This window comes from Eschrichtius robustus, chromosome 9, assembly GCF_028021215.1.
Source record: "Eschrichtius robustus isolate mEscRob2 chromosome 9, mEscRob2.pri, whole genome shotgun sequence".
NCBI classification, from domain to species: Eukaryota; Metazoa; Chordata; class Mammalia; order Artiodactyla; family Eschrichtiidae; genus Eschrichtius; species Eschrichtius robustus.
The window spans coordinates 114,594,910-114,615,806 of NC_090832.1; the positions used below are offsets into that span (position 1 = coordinate 114,594,910).

Consider the following 20,897-nt stretch of genomic DNA (forward strand, 5'->3'; position numbering starts at 1 on the left):
AAAGAGGAAATCAGAAAATACCTAGAGACAAATGACAATGAAAACACGACGATCCAAAACCTATGGGATGCAGCAAAAGCAGTTCTAAGAGGGAAGTTTGTAGCTATACAAGCCTACCTCAAGAAACAGGAAAAATCTCAAATAAACAATCTAACCTTACACCTAAAGGAACTAGAGAAAGTAGAACAAACAAAACCCAAAGTTAGCAGAAGGAAAGAAATCGTAAATATCAGAGCAGAAATAAATGAAATAGAAACAAAGAAGACAATAGCAAAGGTCAATAAAACTAAAAACTGGTTCTTTGAGAAGATAATATTGATAAACCGTTAGCTAGACTCATCAAGAAAAAGAGGGCGAGGACTCAAATCAATAAAATTAGAAATGAAAACAGAGAAGTTACAACAGACACCGCAGAAATGCAGAGCATCCAAGAGACTACTACAAGCAACTCTATGCCAATAAAATGGACAACCTGGAAGAAATGGACAAATTCGTAGAAAGGTATAACCTTCCAAGACTGAACCAGGAGAAATAGAAAATATGAACAGACCAATCACAAGTAATGAAATTGAAACTGTGATTAAAAATCTTCCAACAAACAAAGGTCCAGGACCAGATGGCGACACAGGTGTATTCTATCAGACATTTAGAGAAGAGCTAACACCCATCCTTCTCAAACTCTTCCAAAAAACTGGGGAGGAAGGAACACTCCCAAACTCATTCTATGAGGCCACCATCACCCTGATACCAAAACCAGACAAAGATACTACAAAAAAAGAAAATTACAGGCCAATATCACTCATGAATATAGATGCAAAAGTCCTCAACAAAATACTAGCAAACAGAATCCAACAACACATTAAAAGGATCATACACCATGATCAAGTGGGATTTATCCCAGGGATGCAAGGATTCTTCAATATACGTAAATCAATCAATGTGATAAAGCATATTAACAAACTGAAGAAGAAAAACCATATGATCATCTCAATAGATGCAGAAAAAGCTTTTGACAAAATTCAACATCCATTTATGATAAAAACTCTGCAGAAAGTGGGCATAGAGGGAACCTACCTCAACCTAATAAAGGCCATAGCAAACCCATAGCAAACATCATTCTCAATGGTGAAAAGCTGAAAGCATTTCCTCAAAGATCAGGAACAAGACAAGGATGTCCACTCTCACCACTATTATTCAACATAGTTTTGGAAGTCCTAGCCGTGGCAATCAGAGAAGAAAAAGAAATAAAAGGAATACAAATTGGAAAAGAAGAAGTAAAACTGTCACTGTTTGCAGATGACATGATACTCTACATAGAGGATCCTAAAGATGCCACCAGAAAACTACTAGAGCTAATCAATGAATTTGGTAAAGTTACAGGATATAACATTAATGCACAGAAATCTCTTGCATTCCTATATACTAATGATGAAAAATCTGAAAGAGAAATTAAGGAAACACTCCCATTTACCATTGCAATAAAAAGAATAAAATACCTAGAATAAACCTACCTAGGGAGACAAAAGACCTGTATGCAGAAAATTATGACACCGATGAAAGAAATTAAAGATGATACCAACGGATGGAGAGATATACCATGTTCTTCGATGGGAAGAATCAATATTGTGAAAATGACTATACTACCCAAAGCAATCTACAGTTTCAGTGCAATCCCTGTCAAATTACCAATGGCATTTTTTACAGAACTACAATAAAAAATCTAAAAATTTGTATGGAAACACAAAAGACCCCAAATAGCCAAAGCTGTCTTGAGGGAAAAAAGTGGAGCTGGAGGAATCAGACTCCCTGACTTCAGACTATACTACAAAGCTACAGTAATCAAGACAATAAGGTACTGGCACAAAAGCAGAAATATAGATCAATGGAACAAGATAGAAAGCCCAGAGATAAACCCACATACCTATGGTCAGCTAATCTATGACAAAGGAGGCAAGGATATACAATGGAGAAAAGACAGTCTCTTCAATAAGTGGTGCTGGGGAAACTGGACAGCTACATGTAAAACAATTAAATTAGAACACTCCCTAACACCATACACAAAAATAGACTCAAAATGGATTAGAGACCTAAATGTAAGACCGGACACTATAAAACTCTTAGAGGAAAACATAGGAAGAACACTCTTTGACATAAATCACAGCAAGATATTTTTTGATCCACCTCCTAGAGTAATGGAAATAAAAACAAAAGTAAATGGACCCAATGAAACTTCAAAGCTTTTGCACAGCGAAGTAAACCATAAACAAGATGAAAAGACAACCCTCAGAATGGGAGAAAATATTTGCAGATGAATCAACGGACAAAGGATTAATCTCCAAAATATATAAACAGCTCATGCACCTCAATATTAAAAAAAACAAACAACGCAATCCAAAACTGGGCAGAAGACCTAAATAGACATTTCTCCAAAGAAGACATACAGATGGCCAAGAAGCACATGAAAAGCTGCTCAACATCACTAATTATTAGAGAAATGCAAATCAAAACTACAATGAGGTATCACCTCACACCAGTCAGAATGGCCATCATCAAAAAATCTACAAACAACAAATGCTGGAGAAGGTGTGGAGAAAAGGGAACCCTCTTGCACTGTTGGTGGGAAAGTAAATTGATACAGCCACTATGGAGAACAATATGGAGGTTCCTTTAAAAACTAAAAATAGAATTACCATATGACCCAGCAATCCCACTCCTGGGCATATACCCAGAGAAAACCATAATTCAAAAGGAGTCATGTACCACAATGTTCATTGCAGCACTATTGACAATAGCCAGGTCATGGAAGCAACCTAAATCCCCATCGACAGATGAATGGATAAAGAAGATGTGGTACATGTATACAATGGAATATTACTCTGCCATAAAAAGGGACGAAATTGGGTCATTTGTTGAGACGTGGATGGATCTAGAGGCTGTCATACAGAGTGAAGTAAGTCAGAAAGAGAAGAACAAATATCGTATATTAACGCATATATGTGGAACCTAGAAAAGTGGTACAGATGAACCGGTTTTCAGAGCAGAAATTGAGACACATGTAGAGAACAAACGTATGGATACCAAGGGGGGAAAGTGGGGAGGGGGGGCTGGTGGTGGGATGAATTGGCAAATTGGGATTGACATGTATACACTGATGTGTATAAAAAAATAAAATTCAAAAATTCAAAAAGTAAATAAATAAATAAATAAAACAATGACTTCCTACTTATCTGTTCGTAGGAGTACCGGGTTCAGTCTTGCATGTATGTAGATGTTCCATAATATTTGTTGCGTAAATAGAAAGTTGGTGTCTTTCTCCGCCATTTCTTTCTTCATGTTTGTTTTTTCTCTGGATGATGTTCTACCAGCAAGAAGAGAGAATACCCCTTTTTAGTAAATTTCTCAGCAGTAAATGGCACTCTTGACAGTTGTTAAAATGGTAAAGAAGGCTTTTTGTTTTTAATATCTTTATTGGAGTATAATTGCTTTACAATGGTGTGTTAGTTTCTGCTTTATAACAAAGTGAATCAGCTATACATATACATATATCCCCATATCTCCTCCCTCTTGCGTCTCTCTCCCACCCTCCCTATCCCACCCCTCTAGGTGGTCACAAAGCAGTGAGCTGATCTCCCTGTGCTATGCGGTTGCTTCCCCCTAGCTATCTACTTTACATTTGGCAGTGTATATATGTCCATGCCACTCTCTCACTTCGGTCCCAGCTTACCCTTCCCCCTCCCCGTGTCCTCAATTCCATTCTCTACGTTTGCATCTTTATTCCTGTCCTGCCCCTATGTTCTTCAGAACCTTTTTTTTTTTTTTTAAATTCCGTATATATGTGTTAGCATATGGTATTTGTTTTTCTCTTTCTGACTTCTCTCTGTGTGACAGACTCTAGGTCCATCCACCTCACTACAAATAACTCAGTTTCGTTTCTTTTTATGGCTGAGTAATATTCCATTGTATATATGTGCCACATCTTCTTTATCCATTCATCTGTTGGTGGACACTTAGGTTGCTTCCATGTCCTGGCTATTGTCAATAGAGCTGCAATGAACATTGTGGTACATGACTCCTTTTGAATTATGGTTTTCTCAGAGTATATGCCCAGGAGTGGGATTGCTGGATTGTATGGTAGTTCTGTTTTTAGTTTTTTAAGGAACCTCCATACTGTTCTCCATAATAGCTGTATCAGTTTACATTCCCACCAACAGTGCAGGAGGGTTCCCTTTTCTCCACACCCTCTGCAGCATTTATTGTTTGTAGATTTTTTGATGATGGCCTTTCTGACTGGTGTGAGGTGATACCTCATTGTAGTTTTGATTTGCATTTCTCTAATAATTAGTGATGTTGAGCATCCTTTCATGTGTTTGTTGGCAATCTGTATATCTTCTTTGGAGAAATGTCTATTTAGGTCTTCTGCCCATTTTTTGATTGGGTTGTTTGTTTTTTTGATATTGAGTTGCATGAGCTGCTTGTAAATTTTGGAGATTAATCCTTTGTCAGTTGCTTCATTTGCAAATATTTTCTCCTGTTCTGAGGGTTTTTTAAAATGGTAAAGAAGGCTTTTAATTGAAGATTATCACAATATGATTATTGCAATAGGGAAGAGAGATTTGGCTGAACTCTGAATACAAGGATGAGTGGGGACTTATGGCCAAAGAATAGAAAGATGTGGTCAGTGAGTGGAATAGCCAGTCACTTAAGCCAAGTACACATCAGCCTTGGTACCTCCCTTTCCCTGGCCCTACCTCCAGCGTTTTTGCAAGTCCATCCCCACCCTCAGCCTTCTTGCTCTCTTGCCTGCAAAGCTGTGAGAACCCCTTTTCTGCTTCTGCTCTTGCTGTGTACAATCTACTTTCATGTTGTAGCCAAAACTATCATTTTTTTGGAAACACAGTCAAATCATGCCATTTCTAGGCTAAAACCCTAAGTGGCTTCCCCTTGCACTTAGAACAAAACCCACCCTTCTCTCCATGGCCTGCAGTTCTCTATGTGCTGTGACCCTGGACTAACCTTGACCTCATCTCCTGCTCTTTACCTCCTTACCTGCTCATGACACTCCTTCCACCTGGAGGGCTTTTGTGCTTGCTGTTGCCTCACCCATCCGTCCCTCCGCCTGCCCCAACACTTTTTTCCAGGATCACTGCATGACTGGATCCTGTGAAACAAACATCCCCTCCACCCAGAGGCCATTTCCAGCCACTACCCCCACTGAAATAGCAGCCTCTGCCCCGCACTCATCGCATTCAGCCCGTGGACCTGTTCATCGTCAGTCACCCTCCTCTATAACGTGAATTCCATTGGGACAGGAATCCTGACTTTGTTATCGAAAAAATTATTATGATACTTGTTAAAATGGTAAAGAAGATTTTTTATTCAAGATTATTGCAATATGAGTATTGCAATAGGGAGGAGAGATTGGGCTCGACTCTGAATACAACAAGGATGAGTGGGGATTTGTAGCAAAGGAGTAGAGCGATGTAGTCAGCAAATGGAATATGACTAAGAGCAGACATCAAGGCTGGGGGATTTTCTCTAAACTGCCTTAACAGGCTTCTTGCTAAAGGCACACCAAAGACTTATGCATCAAAGAGGGGGATGAGGGACTTGATCAGATATCAAGGCTGGGGAATTCTTTCTAAAGTGACTTAACAAGATTCTTGCTAAAACTGGGCCAAACAAGCCAAGGACAGACAGGATGGGCCTGAAGTTGAGGCCTGGCTCAAGTTTCGTTAAGGAGGGAGTCTTTGTCAACTTGCTGTTCTTTTTTGTGTCTCTCAATAACACTCTCTAATACAAATAAAGTATAATATATTATATTTTAAAATTTAATATTACAATTTCAAGACAAAGGTAAATATACTATACTTTCTTATAGCCACATTTTAAAAAGTAAAAAGAAACAGGTGAAACTAATTTTAATAATATATCTTATTTAATCCCATATCCACAATGTTATCTTTTCAATATATAATCAACATAAAAATTATTAATGAGCTACTGTACATTCTTTTTTGTACCAAATATCGAAAACCCGATGATATTGCACACTCACGGCACATTTCCATTCAGACTAGCCACGTTTCAAGGGTGAAAAGCTACATGAGGCCCAGGGCCACCTATCGGGCAGTACAGATCTGACAACTGTAGGGGTGACTGCACAGAGGGTATCCAGTAAATGTCTACTGAATAAATGCATGAGCGAACTAAGAATAAACCGTAATCACAGAAATAGCCGTTTTCTTTCCACAAGTGTTTAGAATATGTTGATGCCAAGTTTTACTCCAGAGGCATGTATAAATAGAGTATGTGTTGCTTGATTTGGGAAAGAATGGGTATTTCAAATAATAAAGAGAATATCACATCTCAAATATGATTTAATTTTTCACTCATCCTTGTTCTATAAATACCTGGAGGTAATGATGGAAGAAACATAGCTATGAATTTTATCCACGAAGTTGTTTATGCACCACAAAGGTGTTTATTTTAACCAATGATTGAATAGATGTTTTCACCCATTAAATTTTTTTTCTTAAAGTATAAGGCTACAGTTTTCACATATCCTTTGTAACAAGATTATTTTAAATATCTCGTTTACTTTTGTTCCTTTAAATTCAGCCTCAGCTTCTACATTGAGTAGCTACAAGTGATGGCATTTGGCATTGTTTATTCACTACAAAATGTCAGAGTAGTAAGAGTGGGATGCCTCAGCTAGGAACAGTAAGATGCTCGGATTTACTGTGCATTCTGTGGCTTCAGAATATTTCTTTTTTCCATTATTGTTCTTCCCTCACCCAATGTGTTAAATTAAGGATGAGAAAAGATATTTTTTCCTATTTACCATACAGTCGGGATGTGTCTATCTAACTTTCCTTCTGTTTACACTGTGAATACATTCAGCTGTAGCACTGATCTCCTCCAGTGAAATCTATTGTGGTGTTCCTGACAGCTGTCATTTCTGAATCGGATCAACCAAATACCTACTAAAACACCCAAGAGTCCAGAAGACTCATGAATATATTTATCTGATATGCTGTCTATGTCTTATGTAGTTTTATTTGATAGCTTTATAAATCCAGGTAAAAAAAGAAATAGGAGTTAGAGAACTAAACCAGACTTACAAACAGGAGAGAGATTGCATTTTAGCTCCAGCTTTGTGAGGGATGGGAAAAGAATACATCCTTTATCCCTTTTACCCCCACAATTAGATTTCTCGATAGAGACGAAAAAATGTTTTTGATTTAAATCTTGAATTTTGGGGGCAAGCTTTATAAAGGCCAAATCAATGCTAAATCAGCGGTATTTACAACATCTACAAATTTAAGCCGAAGTGGATACTTAGAAGCTCATATAGATCTAAATGATGTTCCCCCAGATGGTGAATTAATGTAATTTTAGCAGGAAGCAAAGTTGCACAAATATGCAGTATTGCGGCCTCACACTGATTTAATGTATCTGTACCCACCACAGCACAGATGTTGTATATCATTTTAGAGCCAGTTTTTCTGTACTACACACTGAAGAATGGGATTTGGGAGTTCAGTAAATTATGATTTATTTTGCAACTAATGACTTGTTAGAAATTGAAGCTTTCTGTGAACTGTATATAGAAATCACATTAGCTGTGTTCTTTGCGCAGGGTTTGAAAGGTGACGTGGGTCGTCATGGTCCACCTGGCCCAAAAGGAGAAAAGGTACCGTATTCACCCAGGAAAGTGCCAATCTTTTCTTAAGCAAACCCTGAGAACCTATGAAGTGACTTTTCACTGATACGGTTTAACTGCCAAAAGTTAATTTTGTTAAAATTAACCAAAGGCTGTTATGTTAAAAGCATCTGAACAAGAAGAAAAGCCTTTTGGTTCATTTAATTAGTTTGAGGAGACTAAATGCACAATTGCTAATCGACATTAATTTGTGTTTATAAGATTTCCCTTTTCTCTCCCTTGCTTAACTGCATTAAGTATTGCATCACCAAATTAGCAGCCATGTCCTGTACTGGGGACCTTTGCCAGTAGCACTGAGCTGCTACCACGATGGTGAAGCAGGCGGCCTTTGGGGGGAAGGACACTGACTGTGCATCTCAGTCTTAATCTAAATGCCCCATTTCCTAACACCTTTTCTCATATGTCATTTTATAGTGGCCTATTGGCAGCGACCTTGAAAAGAAAATTATGAGATAGTGAAAGCAAAAGTTGTTTTGAGTTAGGTCCTTGGATGATACTCGTTTGATGACAGTTGTACGTGTAGATGGTTTGCACTGTATTTTGTTCTCCATTCTCAACACATTTAGAAATCTTTGTCTATCTTCAATATTTACCTCTACATTAAAATTGACTTTGCAAATTGGTCCCCAATGACTGATTTAAGCTACCTCAATGTTCTTTAACAGCTATCGGTTATTTTTATTCAGTTTTTTCCCAAAATAATGATTACACAAGGCTAAGTCCTCACTTTTGAGGTGATTATGTTAGATGAAAAAAGAGAACGTCATAGAGATACTCCCAACACGAGAATACAGCGTGCCAGTGCCCCATGCCACATGGTGTTGCTTCCACAATGTCCATTTGAAGGGGGATTATGGCAGTGATGCTTGACTATTTTTTAAGCAATGACTTTATTCAATTCACCAACGGCACTCTGGGATTCGATTTATTTGTCTGCAAAATGAGGGGTTTTGATGAGATGGAGGGTCCCTAAGAGTCTGTCAAATTTAACATTCTAAGACTTACCTTTTAAAAAAACTTAAATTTTTTTATTGAGGTATAGTTAATTTACAATATTATATTAGTTTCAGGTGTACAGCATAGTGATTCAAAATTTTTATAGATTATACTCCATTTAAAGTTATTGTAAAATATTGGCTATATTCCCTGTGCTGAACAGTATATCCTTGTAGCTTATTTATTTCATGCATAGTAGTTTGTACTTCTTAATCCTTTACCCCTATCTTGCCTTTCCCAGTGATGCTTGATCTTAATAACTAAGAGTTCTCATGAAATAAATAGGGATGCTGATACAATAAAGCATATAGATGACATATTTATAAATTGGAAAATGATAAACTTTTAGATTAACCGTATTTTTTAGATTTTGAATAGTTTGTCAATATATCCACCTGGTAATTTGTATTCACATAGGTCAGCAAAGCAACGTTAGTATTTAAAAACACGTGAATATAGGCAAAGCCTCATACAGTTGTTGGCAAGTGCAAGGCCAGTTCAGCAAAGCTTTAAAAGAGGCAGTGGGACTGCTGCTTGCAGCTGGAAGGCATGAAGTGGGGAGACCCACTTATTATTTCTGCAGATCCCCATGCTAACTTTGTCAGAAATATAATCTGTCGTTGTGACAATTCCCAGCTGCTCCATTGGCAAGCAACCATATTTGAAGAGATATTCTTTCTAATTTTGGATTAGTAGACAAAAGGATGGAAACTAGATTATTTTAGCTTTTCAAAACAAGTTCTGCCACTGCAGAAAGCATGGGGATGCACAAGGCGATATTTATATCATGAGAACTAAAAGCACATGATCAATTTTTCATTGTGCAGAGACCTTTATCAAGGTAAAATTCTACTTTTCTTCCAGATTTATCTAGATATTGCTTCGATCCATTCAGAAAATTTATAAATAACATGAGCAAAAAGGGACTATTGGTAATTGCAGCTTTTCTTTCATCTATTTTAGGGAGATATGGGACCTCCAGGACCGCCAGCCTTAACTGTAAGTGTTCTTGAAGTCAAAATTCAAAACTGAAATACGTTATCCTGTTTATTATTCACATTACATCATGATTAAACCAGAATTTAAGCCACTGGATAGTTTGAGAACTGAAAGTGACTTGAGTAGATCTAGGCAAACCTCCAGATTTTAAAGATGGGACATCTGCCCACCACACTGAAGGGCTTAACCCGAGGTCATGCGAGTAGTTCTAGAAAAGCCTGGAAGCAGTACCTAACCTAAGCAATTTTCCCCACCCTCCATATGGTTCATAATTTTGCCCCTTAAAAGTTTGATTATACATCCTTAACATGACATTTAAAGTTAATGGAAGCAGAGACAGTTCTATTTACTCTAAAAACTGTAAAAGAACAAAATTATAATCACCCAATGTATAAATATAGCTACCTATTTAAACTGTTACATTCTCCAAAACCTGTTCAAGACTCTTGTTTTTTCCTATGTGAGTTGCTTCTAAGATTGGCACATGATAAAATGGCAGTATTTCAGAAACAGATTTATGAGAAAAGTTTATAATGTGTGCATAATGGGATTGTTCTCAATTAAATGGTTCATCATTTATTAAACATTTAATCATAAGTATGTAATGCTTTTATATTTGGATACAATTTGCTGTTACTGATTTTCTTCGTCGTCCATTAGGGTTTCTCATTTAACTTAAAGATTTGGTCTGAGAATGACACTAAGCCTAATGGAAAAGAGGAAAGGCTTTACATAAGATCATGTGTAGCCTGAGGTCTCTTGAATTTTATGTTGCTATCATCTAATGACATAAATTAAGAATTTAAATCATCAGTTTTCCGAGACCTGTCGTGATCATAGAAGGTTAGGTATAAAGAAGTCTTCTAGCATCTGGATGGGGGTCTTCCAGCGGAGCAGCACAGGACTCTCAAAGGCTGTGTGACTTTGATAACATTCCTATTTATCTATGTACTTGAAAATGTCATTCTGAACACTGTGTTAATAATGTCTTACACAGATAATCTTTGCAATGCTCACCTGAAGGGCAAATATTTCTTCATAAATGGAAAATCTAAGGAACCAAACAAATGACTTTCTTAGGACTATCCAAGTTCAATTTACAGTGGAATTCTCTGCTTGAAGCTTTGATTTTCAAGACGGAAATAAAAACTATTTATTTGAGAGAAGACTTTAAATGCTTATTATTCAATTTTTTATAATTTGTGGAGTTTATTTCTTAAATTATTTGGCAGTGATTTCGAGTTAAGCCTGCTCATTTTATTTAAATCACATGCTTGCTTTTCTTCAACTGAGTTATGTGCTCAATCATTCCACGTAGTTATCTGATTACCTAGTCGTTTTCAACTTGTGTTTGAAGACCAAAATGCAATCTCTATCTGTATCATTTCACCCGATAAGCAAATTTGACCCCTCAGCCAGAATATTATATTGGACTATATCTATCTTGTGGATTTTTAGTGACAGCTGACATCTTTCTGCCAGGTAGCACCTTGTAGATGTCTGTTTGCAATATTCAGCTGGCAGACACCAAAGGAGTACAAGCTGATTTTTACACTTATCTAAAGATATGAGAGAGACGCTGAAGTAGGAGGTCAAGATGGCAGATTAGGAGGACGTGGAGCTCACCTCCCCCCACAAACACATCAAAAATACATCTACATGTGGAACAGTCCTCACAGAAAACCAACTGAAAGCTAGCGGAAGATCTCTTATACAGCCAAAGCTGAAAGAAAGATTCCCGCATAACTGGGGAGGACAAAAAAAGAAAGGCATTGGGACAGGACCGGTGCCCCTGGGAGGGAGCTTGTGGAAGAGGAAAGGCCCGCATGGGCAGCCCCTCGCCCTTGGAAAGCCTTCACCAGCTGGGAGGTCCACCGGGACAGATAGAGGAGCCGGAGGGGCCTGCACTCTGCCCACGAAGAGTGTGTGTGTGCTGGCTTGTTAGCAGTCAGGGCACAGAGAGACTGGCACTGATGGCTGCCACCTCACCCACTTCCCAGCCTGAAACGCACTTTGGGTGGGGCTGCCAGTACACAGAGTAGGTGGGAGCTGAAACTTGGGCTTCTGTGGACGAACCCTGGGAGAGGACTCGGTCTAGCTATGCGTAGACAGCCCCCAGGGCCTGGAGTGCAGTCCAGGCCTGACCTCAGAGCCTGTTGTTAGTGCACACATGGCAGGGTGTGGGCCCACCATAGGGACCCCACTATTAGCATGCCCATGCGGGACACTGCTCCCTTGGTGGGCTTTGTGCGTGCACACACTGTGGGGCAGGCGCTGACACCTGAGCCCGTAATCAGCACTGCCACAGTGGGGGCAGGTGGGAGGTGGGTCCTGCAGAAGCAGACTTCATTGGTGTGCACACCAGTGGGGGGCAATGTCCACAGAATCGCACACCTCCAGCGGACAGGCCCTGGTGAGAAGTGTGCAGAGGTTCCTTTCCCAGCAGGGGTGCCCCAGTTCCACCCACCTCACACAAAGCTTGGAGCTGGCATCTAGGGGGAGAGGCCCTGGGAGAGCCTTACCACAGAGGAGGCCTAGGTCTCAGGTGGCAGCACACCGCTTCAGTTCCTGCAGCTACAATGCCCTGATCCCCAGGGCCAGCCTTACACTAGGTCAGGGACAAACACAACAGAGAAAGGGATGTGACCTTGGGCTGCTTCTGAGCAGAACCGTGGACGCCTGAGTAGGTGGTGCATAGGTTCACTGTGACCACATGGGCCTCTCTTGCTTCAGCACTCACCTCCTTGGGACAGAGCACACACTTAAGGGCAACAGAGCCTTATCAAACCCAACCTTCAGGGCTTCTACTGAAACAACTGGGGAGCAGACCCCACCCTCAACAGGCTTGTGACAGCCACGGAGCAAAGAGGAGGCCCCGCCCAACATGCAGGGCAGGAACTGGACACCACAACACCAGTCATACCCTCTATCAAGGGGATAACAGCCAGCACACTCTGAGGAAAGATGTGGCAGGCATCCATTATGAAAACAGCTCTCACAGCAAAAATATTAGACTTACATAGTCTACAAAGGGATGCTCCCACATAAAAACAGCCCTCCAAGACCACAGTAGATAACTGTTTCTCCTAACCTCATAGAGTCAGAGAAATATAAGTAAAATGAAGAAACAGAGGAACTACTCTCAATAAAAAGAACAAGTGAAATCCCCTAAAAAACAATTAATGAAACATACCTCTTTAGTCTACTAGACCCCTGAGTTCAAAAAGGAGGTAATTAAAATGCTAAAGGAATTAAGAAAGATTTTCAATAGAAACGCAGATCACTGTAACAAGGAACTAGAAACTATACAGAAGAAACAATCAAAATTAGACAACTCAATTGCTGAGATAAAAAATGAGCTAAAAGCAGACTGAATAATGCAGAAGAACAAATTAGTGATTTGGAAGATAGAATAATGGAAATCACCCGATCAGAACAGCAGACAGAAAGACAAATGAAAAAACAAATGAAGGCTTCCCTGGTGGCGCAGTGGTTCAGAATCCACCTGCCAATGCAGGGGACATGGGCTCGAGCCCTGGTCCGGGAAGATCCTACATGCCACGGAGCAACTAAGCCCCTGCGCCACAACTGCTGAGCCTGTGCTCTAGAGCCCACAAGGCACAACTACTGAGCCCAGGTGCCACAACTACTGAAACCCGTGTGCCTAGAGCCCGTGCTCCACAACAAGAGAAGCCACTGCAATGAGAAGCCCACACACCACAATGAAGAGTAGCCCCCACTCACCGCAACTAGAGAAAGCCCACGCACAGCAACGAATACCCAACGCAGCCAAAAATAAATAAATAAATATTTTAAAAATGAAAGAAACATACGAGATCTATGGGATTATATAAAGTGTGCTAACCTACACATAATAAGAGTTCCAGAAGGAGAAAAAAAAAAAGAGAGAAAGGGATCAAAAATGTATTTGAAGAAATTATGGCTGAACACTTCCCAAACCTAAATAAAGAAAGAGACATTCAGGTACAGGGAGCACAGAGGGTTCTGAACAAGATGAACCCAAACAGACCCACATCAAGGCATATCATAATTAAAATGGCAAAAGTTAAAGAGAGGATTCTAAAGTCAGCAAGAGAAAAACAAAGAGTCAGTTACAAGGGAACCCTCATAGGCTGATTTCTCCACAGAAACTTTGCAGGCCAGAAGGGAGTGGCAATATATATATATTCAAAGTCCTGAAAGGGGAAAACCTGCAACCTAGGATACTCTACCCAGCAATATTATCATTTAAAATAGAAGGAGAAACAAATAATTTCTCCAACAGAAACTAAAAGAATACAGAAATACTAAAGCTAACCTAAAAGAAATATTGAAAGATCTACTCTAAATAGAAAAGAAGCAAGAATCTATAGGAAAGGGAAAAACACAGTAGGAAAGGCCAATATATAAAATGATTAAACATCACTTAAATAAGCCAGTGCAAAGATTAAAAAACAATTTAAAAATGTTGTTAAAGCAATTATAACTACAGTTAACAGCAAAAAGCTAAATATGAAGATGTGAAATAGGACATCAAAATCACAAAATGCAGAAGAGGGGAGTAAAAAAAATGTGTATATTTTTTAGAATGTGTCTGAACTTACATGACTATCAGTCTAAAGCAAGTAGATATAGTTCTGGGTTAAAATACTTGAAAACCAGAGTAACCACAAATCAAAAACATACAACAGATTCACAAAAACCAAAAAGAAAGGAACTCAAGCATAATACAAAAGAAAACCATCAAACCACAAAAGGAAAACCAAAAAGAAAGGAACAAAGAAGAACTACAAAATCAGCTGGAAAATAAGGTTTAAAATGGTAATAAATACATCTTATCAATAATTACTTTAAATGTCAATGGACTAAATGCTCCAATTAAAAGACATTGAGTGGCAGATTGGATTACAAAAACACAAGAATCTATAATATGCTGCTACAAAAGACTCACTTTAGGGTGAAAGACACACATAGATTGAAAGCCAGGGGGTGGAAAAAGGTATTTCATGCAAATGAAAACAACAAAAAAGCAGGGGTAGCAATACTCATATCAGACAAAATAGACTTTAAAACAAAGTCTATAACAAAGGACAAAGAATGGCATTAGATATTGATAAGGGGGTCAAAACAAGAAGAAGATATTATACTCATTAACATATATGCACCCAATATAGGAGCATCTAAATGTATAAAACAAATACTAACAGACATAAAAGGAGAAATTGACAGCAATACAATAATAGTGGGATACTTTAACACCACACTGACATCAATGGACCAATCTTCCATACAGGAAATCAGTAAGGCAACAGAGATCCTAAATGACACAATAGAACAGTTGGACTTAATTGATATCTACAGGAAACCCCAGATTGATATCATCCAAAAACCCCAGAATACACATTCTTTTCAAACGCGCATGGAACATTCTCTAGGATAGACCACATACTAAGACACAAAACAAGCCTCAACACATTTAAGAGGATAGAAGTTATTTCAAGCATCTTTTCTCACCACAATGGTAAGAAACTAGAAATCAACCACAGAAAGAAAAACAGGAAAAAAAAACACATTACATGGAGACTAATGAATCATGCTATTAAAAAACCAGTGGGTCAATGATAAAATCAAAGAGGAAATCAGAAAATACTTTGAGACAAACAACAATGAAAACGTAGCCTTACTAAAATCTATGGGATGGGGACAAATGTATATGTATAACTGATTCACTTTGTTATAAAGCAGAAACTAACTCACCATTGTAAAGCAATTATACTCCAATAAAGATGTTAAAAAAAATCTATGGGATGCAGCAAAGGCAGTTCTAATAGGGAAGTTCATAGTGATACAGGCCCTCTTCAAGAAACAAGAAAAACATCAAATAAACAACCTAACTTATCACCTAAAAGAATTAGAAAAAGAAGAACAAACAAAACCCAAAATCAGCAGAAGGAAGGAAATAATAAAGATCAGAGGGGAAATAAATAAAATTGAGATAAAAAACAATAGAAAAGATCAATAAAACCAAGAGCTGGTTTTTTGAAAGGATAAATAAAATCGACAAACCTCTAGCCAGGTTCACCAAGAAGGAAAGAGAGAGGACCCAAGTAAACAAAATGAGAAATGAAAGAGGAGGGATAACTACCAATACCACAGAAATACAAAACATCATAAGACAATACTATGAACAGTTGTATGCCAACATTGTAGACAACCTGGAAGAAATGAACAAGTTTCTAGAAACATATAGCCTGCCAAAACTGAGTCAAGAAGAAACAGATCATTTGAACAGACTGATTACTAGAAGTGAAATAGAATCTGTAATTAAAAAAACAAAACAAAAAACCTCCCTGTAAACAAAAGCCCAGGACCAGATGGCTCACTGGGGAATTCTACCAAATACACAAATAAGAATTTATATCTATGCTTCATAAACTATTCCAAAAGAATGAAGATGAGGGACCACTCCCAAAGTCATTCTATGAAGCCATTATCACCCTGAAACCAAAATTAGAGAAAGACACTGCAAAAAACGAAAATTATAGAGGAATATCCTTGATGAATATAGATGCAAAAATCCTCAACAGAATATTAGCAAACTGAATCTAACAGTACATGAAAAGGATCATACACCATGATCAAGTTGGATTCATTCCAGGGACACAAGGATGGTTCAACATACTCAAATCAACCAGTGCATTACATCACATCAACAAAAGAGAAGACAAAAACCACATGATCATCTCAATAGACACAGAAAAAGCATTTGATAAAATTCAACATTCATTCATGATAAAAACTCTCACCAAAGTGGGTATACAGGGAACATATCTCAACATAATAAGAGCCATTTATGACAAACCCATAGCCAACTTAATACTTATTGGTGAAAAGCTGAAACCCTTCCTGTTGATTTCTGGAACAAGCAAGGATGCCCACTCTTACTACTTCTATTCAACATAGAATTGGAAGACTTAGCCACAGCAGTCAGACAAGAAAAAGAAATAAAGGTATCCAAGTTGGAAGGGAAGAGATTAAATTGTCATTATATGCAGATGACATGATACTCTATATAGAAAACCGTAAAGACTTCACACAAAAACTGTTAGAATTAATAAGAGAATTCAGCAAGGTTGCAGGATACAAGATTAATATACAGAAATATATTGCATTTCTTTACGCTAACAATGAAATACCAGAAAAAGTAAAAAAAAAAAAAATCCCATTTAAAATCACATCAAAAAAAATAAAATAAAATATTTAGATATAAACCTAACTAAGGAGGTGAAAGACCTATACAGTGAAAGCTATAAGACATTGATAAAGGAAATTGAAGATGATTCAAAGAAATGGAAAGATATCCATTTCTCTTGGATTGAATGAATTAGTATTGTTAAGATGGCCATACTACCCAAAGCAATATACGAATTTAATGCAATCCCTATCAAATTACCCATGACATTTTTCACAGAACTAAAACAAATAATCCTAAAATTAATATGGAGCCACAAAAGACCCAGAATTGCCAAAGCAATCCTGAGGAAAAATAATAAAACTGGAGGCATAAGCCTCCCAGACTTCAGATAATACTACAAAGCTTCAGTAATCAAAACATCGTGGTATTGGCACAAAAGCAGACATATAGGCAAATGGAATAGAATAAAGAACCCAGAAATAAAACCACACACCTACAGTCAATCTACAACAAAGGAGGCAAGAATATACAATGGAGAAAAGACAGTCTGAAACTAAAATCAATAAAAATAGAAAAGCTGGAAAATTAAAAAATATGTGGAAATTAAGCAACACACTCCTGAACAGCCAATGGGTCAAAAATTAAAAGGGAAATAAGATCTCTTAAAACAAATGAAAATGGAAACAAAACATACCAAAACTTATGGTATGCAGCAAAGGCAATTCTAAGAGGGATGTTTATAGCTATAAATGCCTACATTAAGAAAAAAGAAAGATCTCAAATAAACAACCTAACTTTACACCTAAATGTACTAGGAAAGGAAGAACAAACAAGGTCCAAAGTTAGCAGAATCAAAAAAATAACAATGATCAGAGCAGGGATAAATGAAATGGAGACCAGAAAAACAATATAAAAGATCAATTAAACTAAGAGCTGGTTTTGACAAACTTTTAGCTAGACTAACTAAGAAAAAAGAGAAAAGACTAAATAAATAAAATCAGAAATAAAAGAGGAGACATTACAAATAATAGAAATACAAAGGATCATAAGTGACTACTATGAATAATTATACACCAACAAATCAGACAGCCTAGAAGAAATGGATAAATTCCTACCAAGACTGAATCATGAAGAAATAGAAAATTTGAATGGACTAATAATGAGTGAAAAAATTGTATCAGTAATAAAAAAAACCTCTCAATAAAGAAAAGTCCAGGACCAGATATTTCACTGGTGAATTATACCAGACATTTAAAGATTTAATGCCACTCTTTCTCAAACTGTTCCAAAAAATTTAAGAGGAGGAAACACTTCCAAACTCATAACATGAAGCAAGCATTACCCTGATACCAAAGCCAGATAGGGACACTATAAGAAAACTCCAGACCAATATCCCGGGTGATTATAAATGAAAAAATTTTCAAAAAAATACTAGCAAATCGAATTCAACATCATATTAAAAGGATTATACACTGTGATCCCTGAAATGCAAGAATGTTTCAACATACAAAAATCAAATAGTGTGATATACCACATTAATAAAATGAAAGATAAAAATCATATGATCATCTCAATAGATACAGAAAAAGCATTTGATACAATTCAACAACCTTTCATGATAAAAACTCTCAACAAATTGGCTATAGAATGAACATACCTCAACATAATAAAGGACATGTATGACAAGCCCAGAGCAAACATCATACTCAACAGTGGAAGGTTGAAAGCTTTTCCTCTAAGATCAGGAACAAGACAAGTGTGCCCACTCTTCCCACTCTTATTCAACATAGTACTGGAAGTCTTAACCAGAGAAATTAGGGAAGAAAAAAGAAATAAAATGCATTCAAATCAGAAAGGAAAAAGTAAAATTGTCTTTATTTGCAGATGTCAAGATCTTACATATAGAAAATTTTAAAGACTCCACCAAAAAACTGTTAGGAATAATCAACAAATTCAGTAAAGCTGCAGGATACAAAATCAACACACAGAAATCAGTTTCATTTCTATACACTAACAAAATACCTGAAAAAGAAATAAAGAAATCAATCCCCTTCACAATAGCATCAACAACAACAACAACATTTTAGGAATACATTTAACCAAGGAAGGAAGGAGATATGTGCAGTGAAAACTACAAGACTTTGGTGAAAGACCTGGAAGAAAACACAAACAAATAGAAATATATGCTGTGTTCATGGATTGGAAGAAATAATATTGTTAAAATGTTCATACTACCCAAAGCCATCTATAGATTCAGTGCAATCCCTATCAAGATTCTAATGGCATTTTTTTTACAGAAATAGAAAAAAAATCCTAACATTCTTACGAAATCATGAAAGACCCTAAAGAGCCAAAGCAATCCTGATAAGGAAGAACAAAGCTGGAGGCATCACTCTTCTTGACCTCTAACTATATTACAAAGTTGTATTAATCAAAACAGTACGGTACTGTCACAAAAATAGACACATACACCACTGGAACATAACTGGGAGCCCAGAAATAAATCCATGCATATACAGTCAACTAATATTTGATGAGGGAGCCAACAACACTCATTGGAGAAAATACAGTCTCTTCAATAAATGATTTGGGGGAAAACTGGATAATCACATGCCAAAGACTGAATTGAACCCCTATCTTACACCACTCACAAAAATTAACTTGAAATGATTTAAAGACTTAAATGTAAGAGCTGAAACTAAAACTCCTAGAAGAAAACATAAGGAAAATCTACTTGACATTGGTCTTGGCAATGAATTTTTGGCTATGACTCCATAAGTACAGCAACAAAAGCAAAAATAAAAATGTGGGACTACATCAAACTCGAAAGTTTCTGTACAGCAAAAGAAACAGTCGACAAAATGAAAAGGCAACTATGGAATGGGAGAAGTATTTACAACTGTATATCTGACAAAGGGTTAATATACAAAATATATTAGGAACTCATTTAACTCAACAGCAAAAAGCCCAAATTAATCACATTTTGAAATGAGCAAAGGACCTGAATAGATATTTTCCCAAAGAAGACATTCATTTGGCCTACAGGTACATGAAAAGATGTTCAACATTGCCAGTCATCAGGGAAATGCAAATCAAAACCACAATGAGATATCACCTCACCCCTGTCAGAAGGACTATTATCAAAAAGACAAGAGATAAGTGTTGGTGAGGATGTGGAGAAAAGGGAGCCCTGTGCCCTGTTGGTTGGAATGTAAATTGGTGCAGCCTCTATGGAAAACAGTACGGAGGATCCTTAAAAAAATTAAAAATAAGACTACCATATGATTTAGCAATCCAAATTCTGAGTATATATCCCAAAGAAATGCAGTCAGTACAGTTGACCCTTGAATAACCCCAGGTTTGAATTGCATGAATTCCCATTTATATGTGAATTTACTATACGAGCCATGGTTGGTAGAATCCAAGGATATGGAACCATGGATACTGAGGGTCGGCTGTAAAGTTATACACAGATATTTGACTGCACTCCTAACCCCTGTGTTGTTAAAGGGTCATCTGTATTTCAAAGGAATATCTGCATTTCCATGCTCATTGCAGCACTATTCACAATAGCCAGGACATGGAAACAACCTAACAAGTGTCCATCAAGGGATGAATGGATAAAGAACATGGAGATAACACACACACACACACACACACACACACACACACACACACACACAATTATTCAGCCATAAAAAGAAGGAAATCCTGTCACTTGTGACAGTATGGATGGTCCTTCAGGGCATCATACTAAATGAAATAAGTCAGAAGGACAAATACTATGTGTTCCCACTTGTATGCAGAAGATAAAAAAGCTGAATTCATAGGAACAGATAGTAGAATAGTGGTTGGGAGGGGTGGAGGGCGGGGGAAATAGGGAAATGCTGGACAAAATGTACAAACTTCTAGTTTTATGATGAATAAGTTCTGGAGATCTAATATACAGCATGGTGACTCTAGTTAACAATGCTGTATTATATA

The 20,897-nt window shown here is 37.4% G+C and overlaps 1 protein-coding gene across 1 annotated transcript in view; it reads left to right on the top strand.

The window, feature by feature from the left end:
* Positions 1–20,897, top strand: part of COL19A1 (collagen type XIX alpha 1 chain) — a 361,076-nt gene that overhangs the window by 158,227 nt on the left and 181,952 nt on the right. Inside the window, exons 12-13 of the mRNA XM_068550858.1 lie at positions 7,640–7,693; positions 9,683–9,718. Of these exons, the coding sequence (XP_068406959.1) occupies positions 7,640–7,693; positions 9,683–9,718 (90 nt within the window). The remainder of the gene's footprint in view (positions 1–7,639; positions 7,694–9,682; positions 9,719–20,897) is intronic.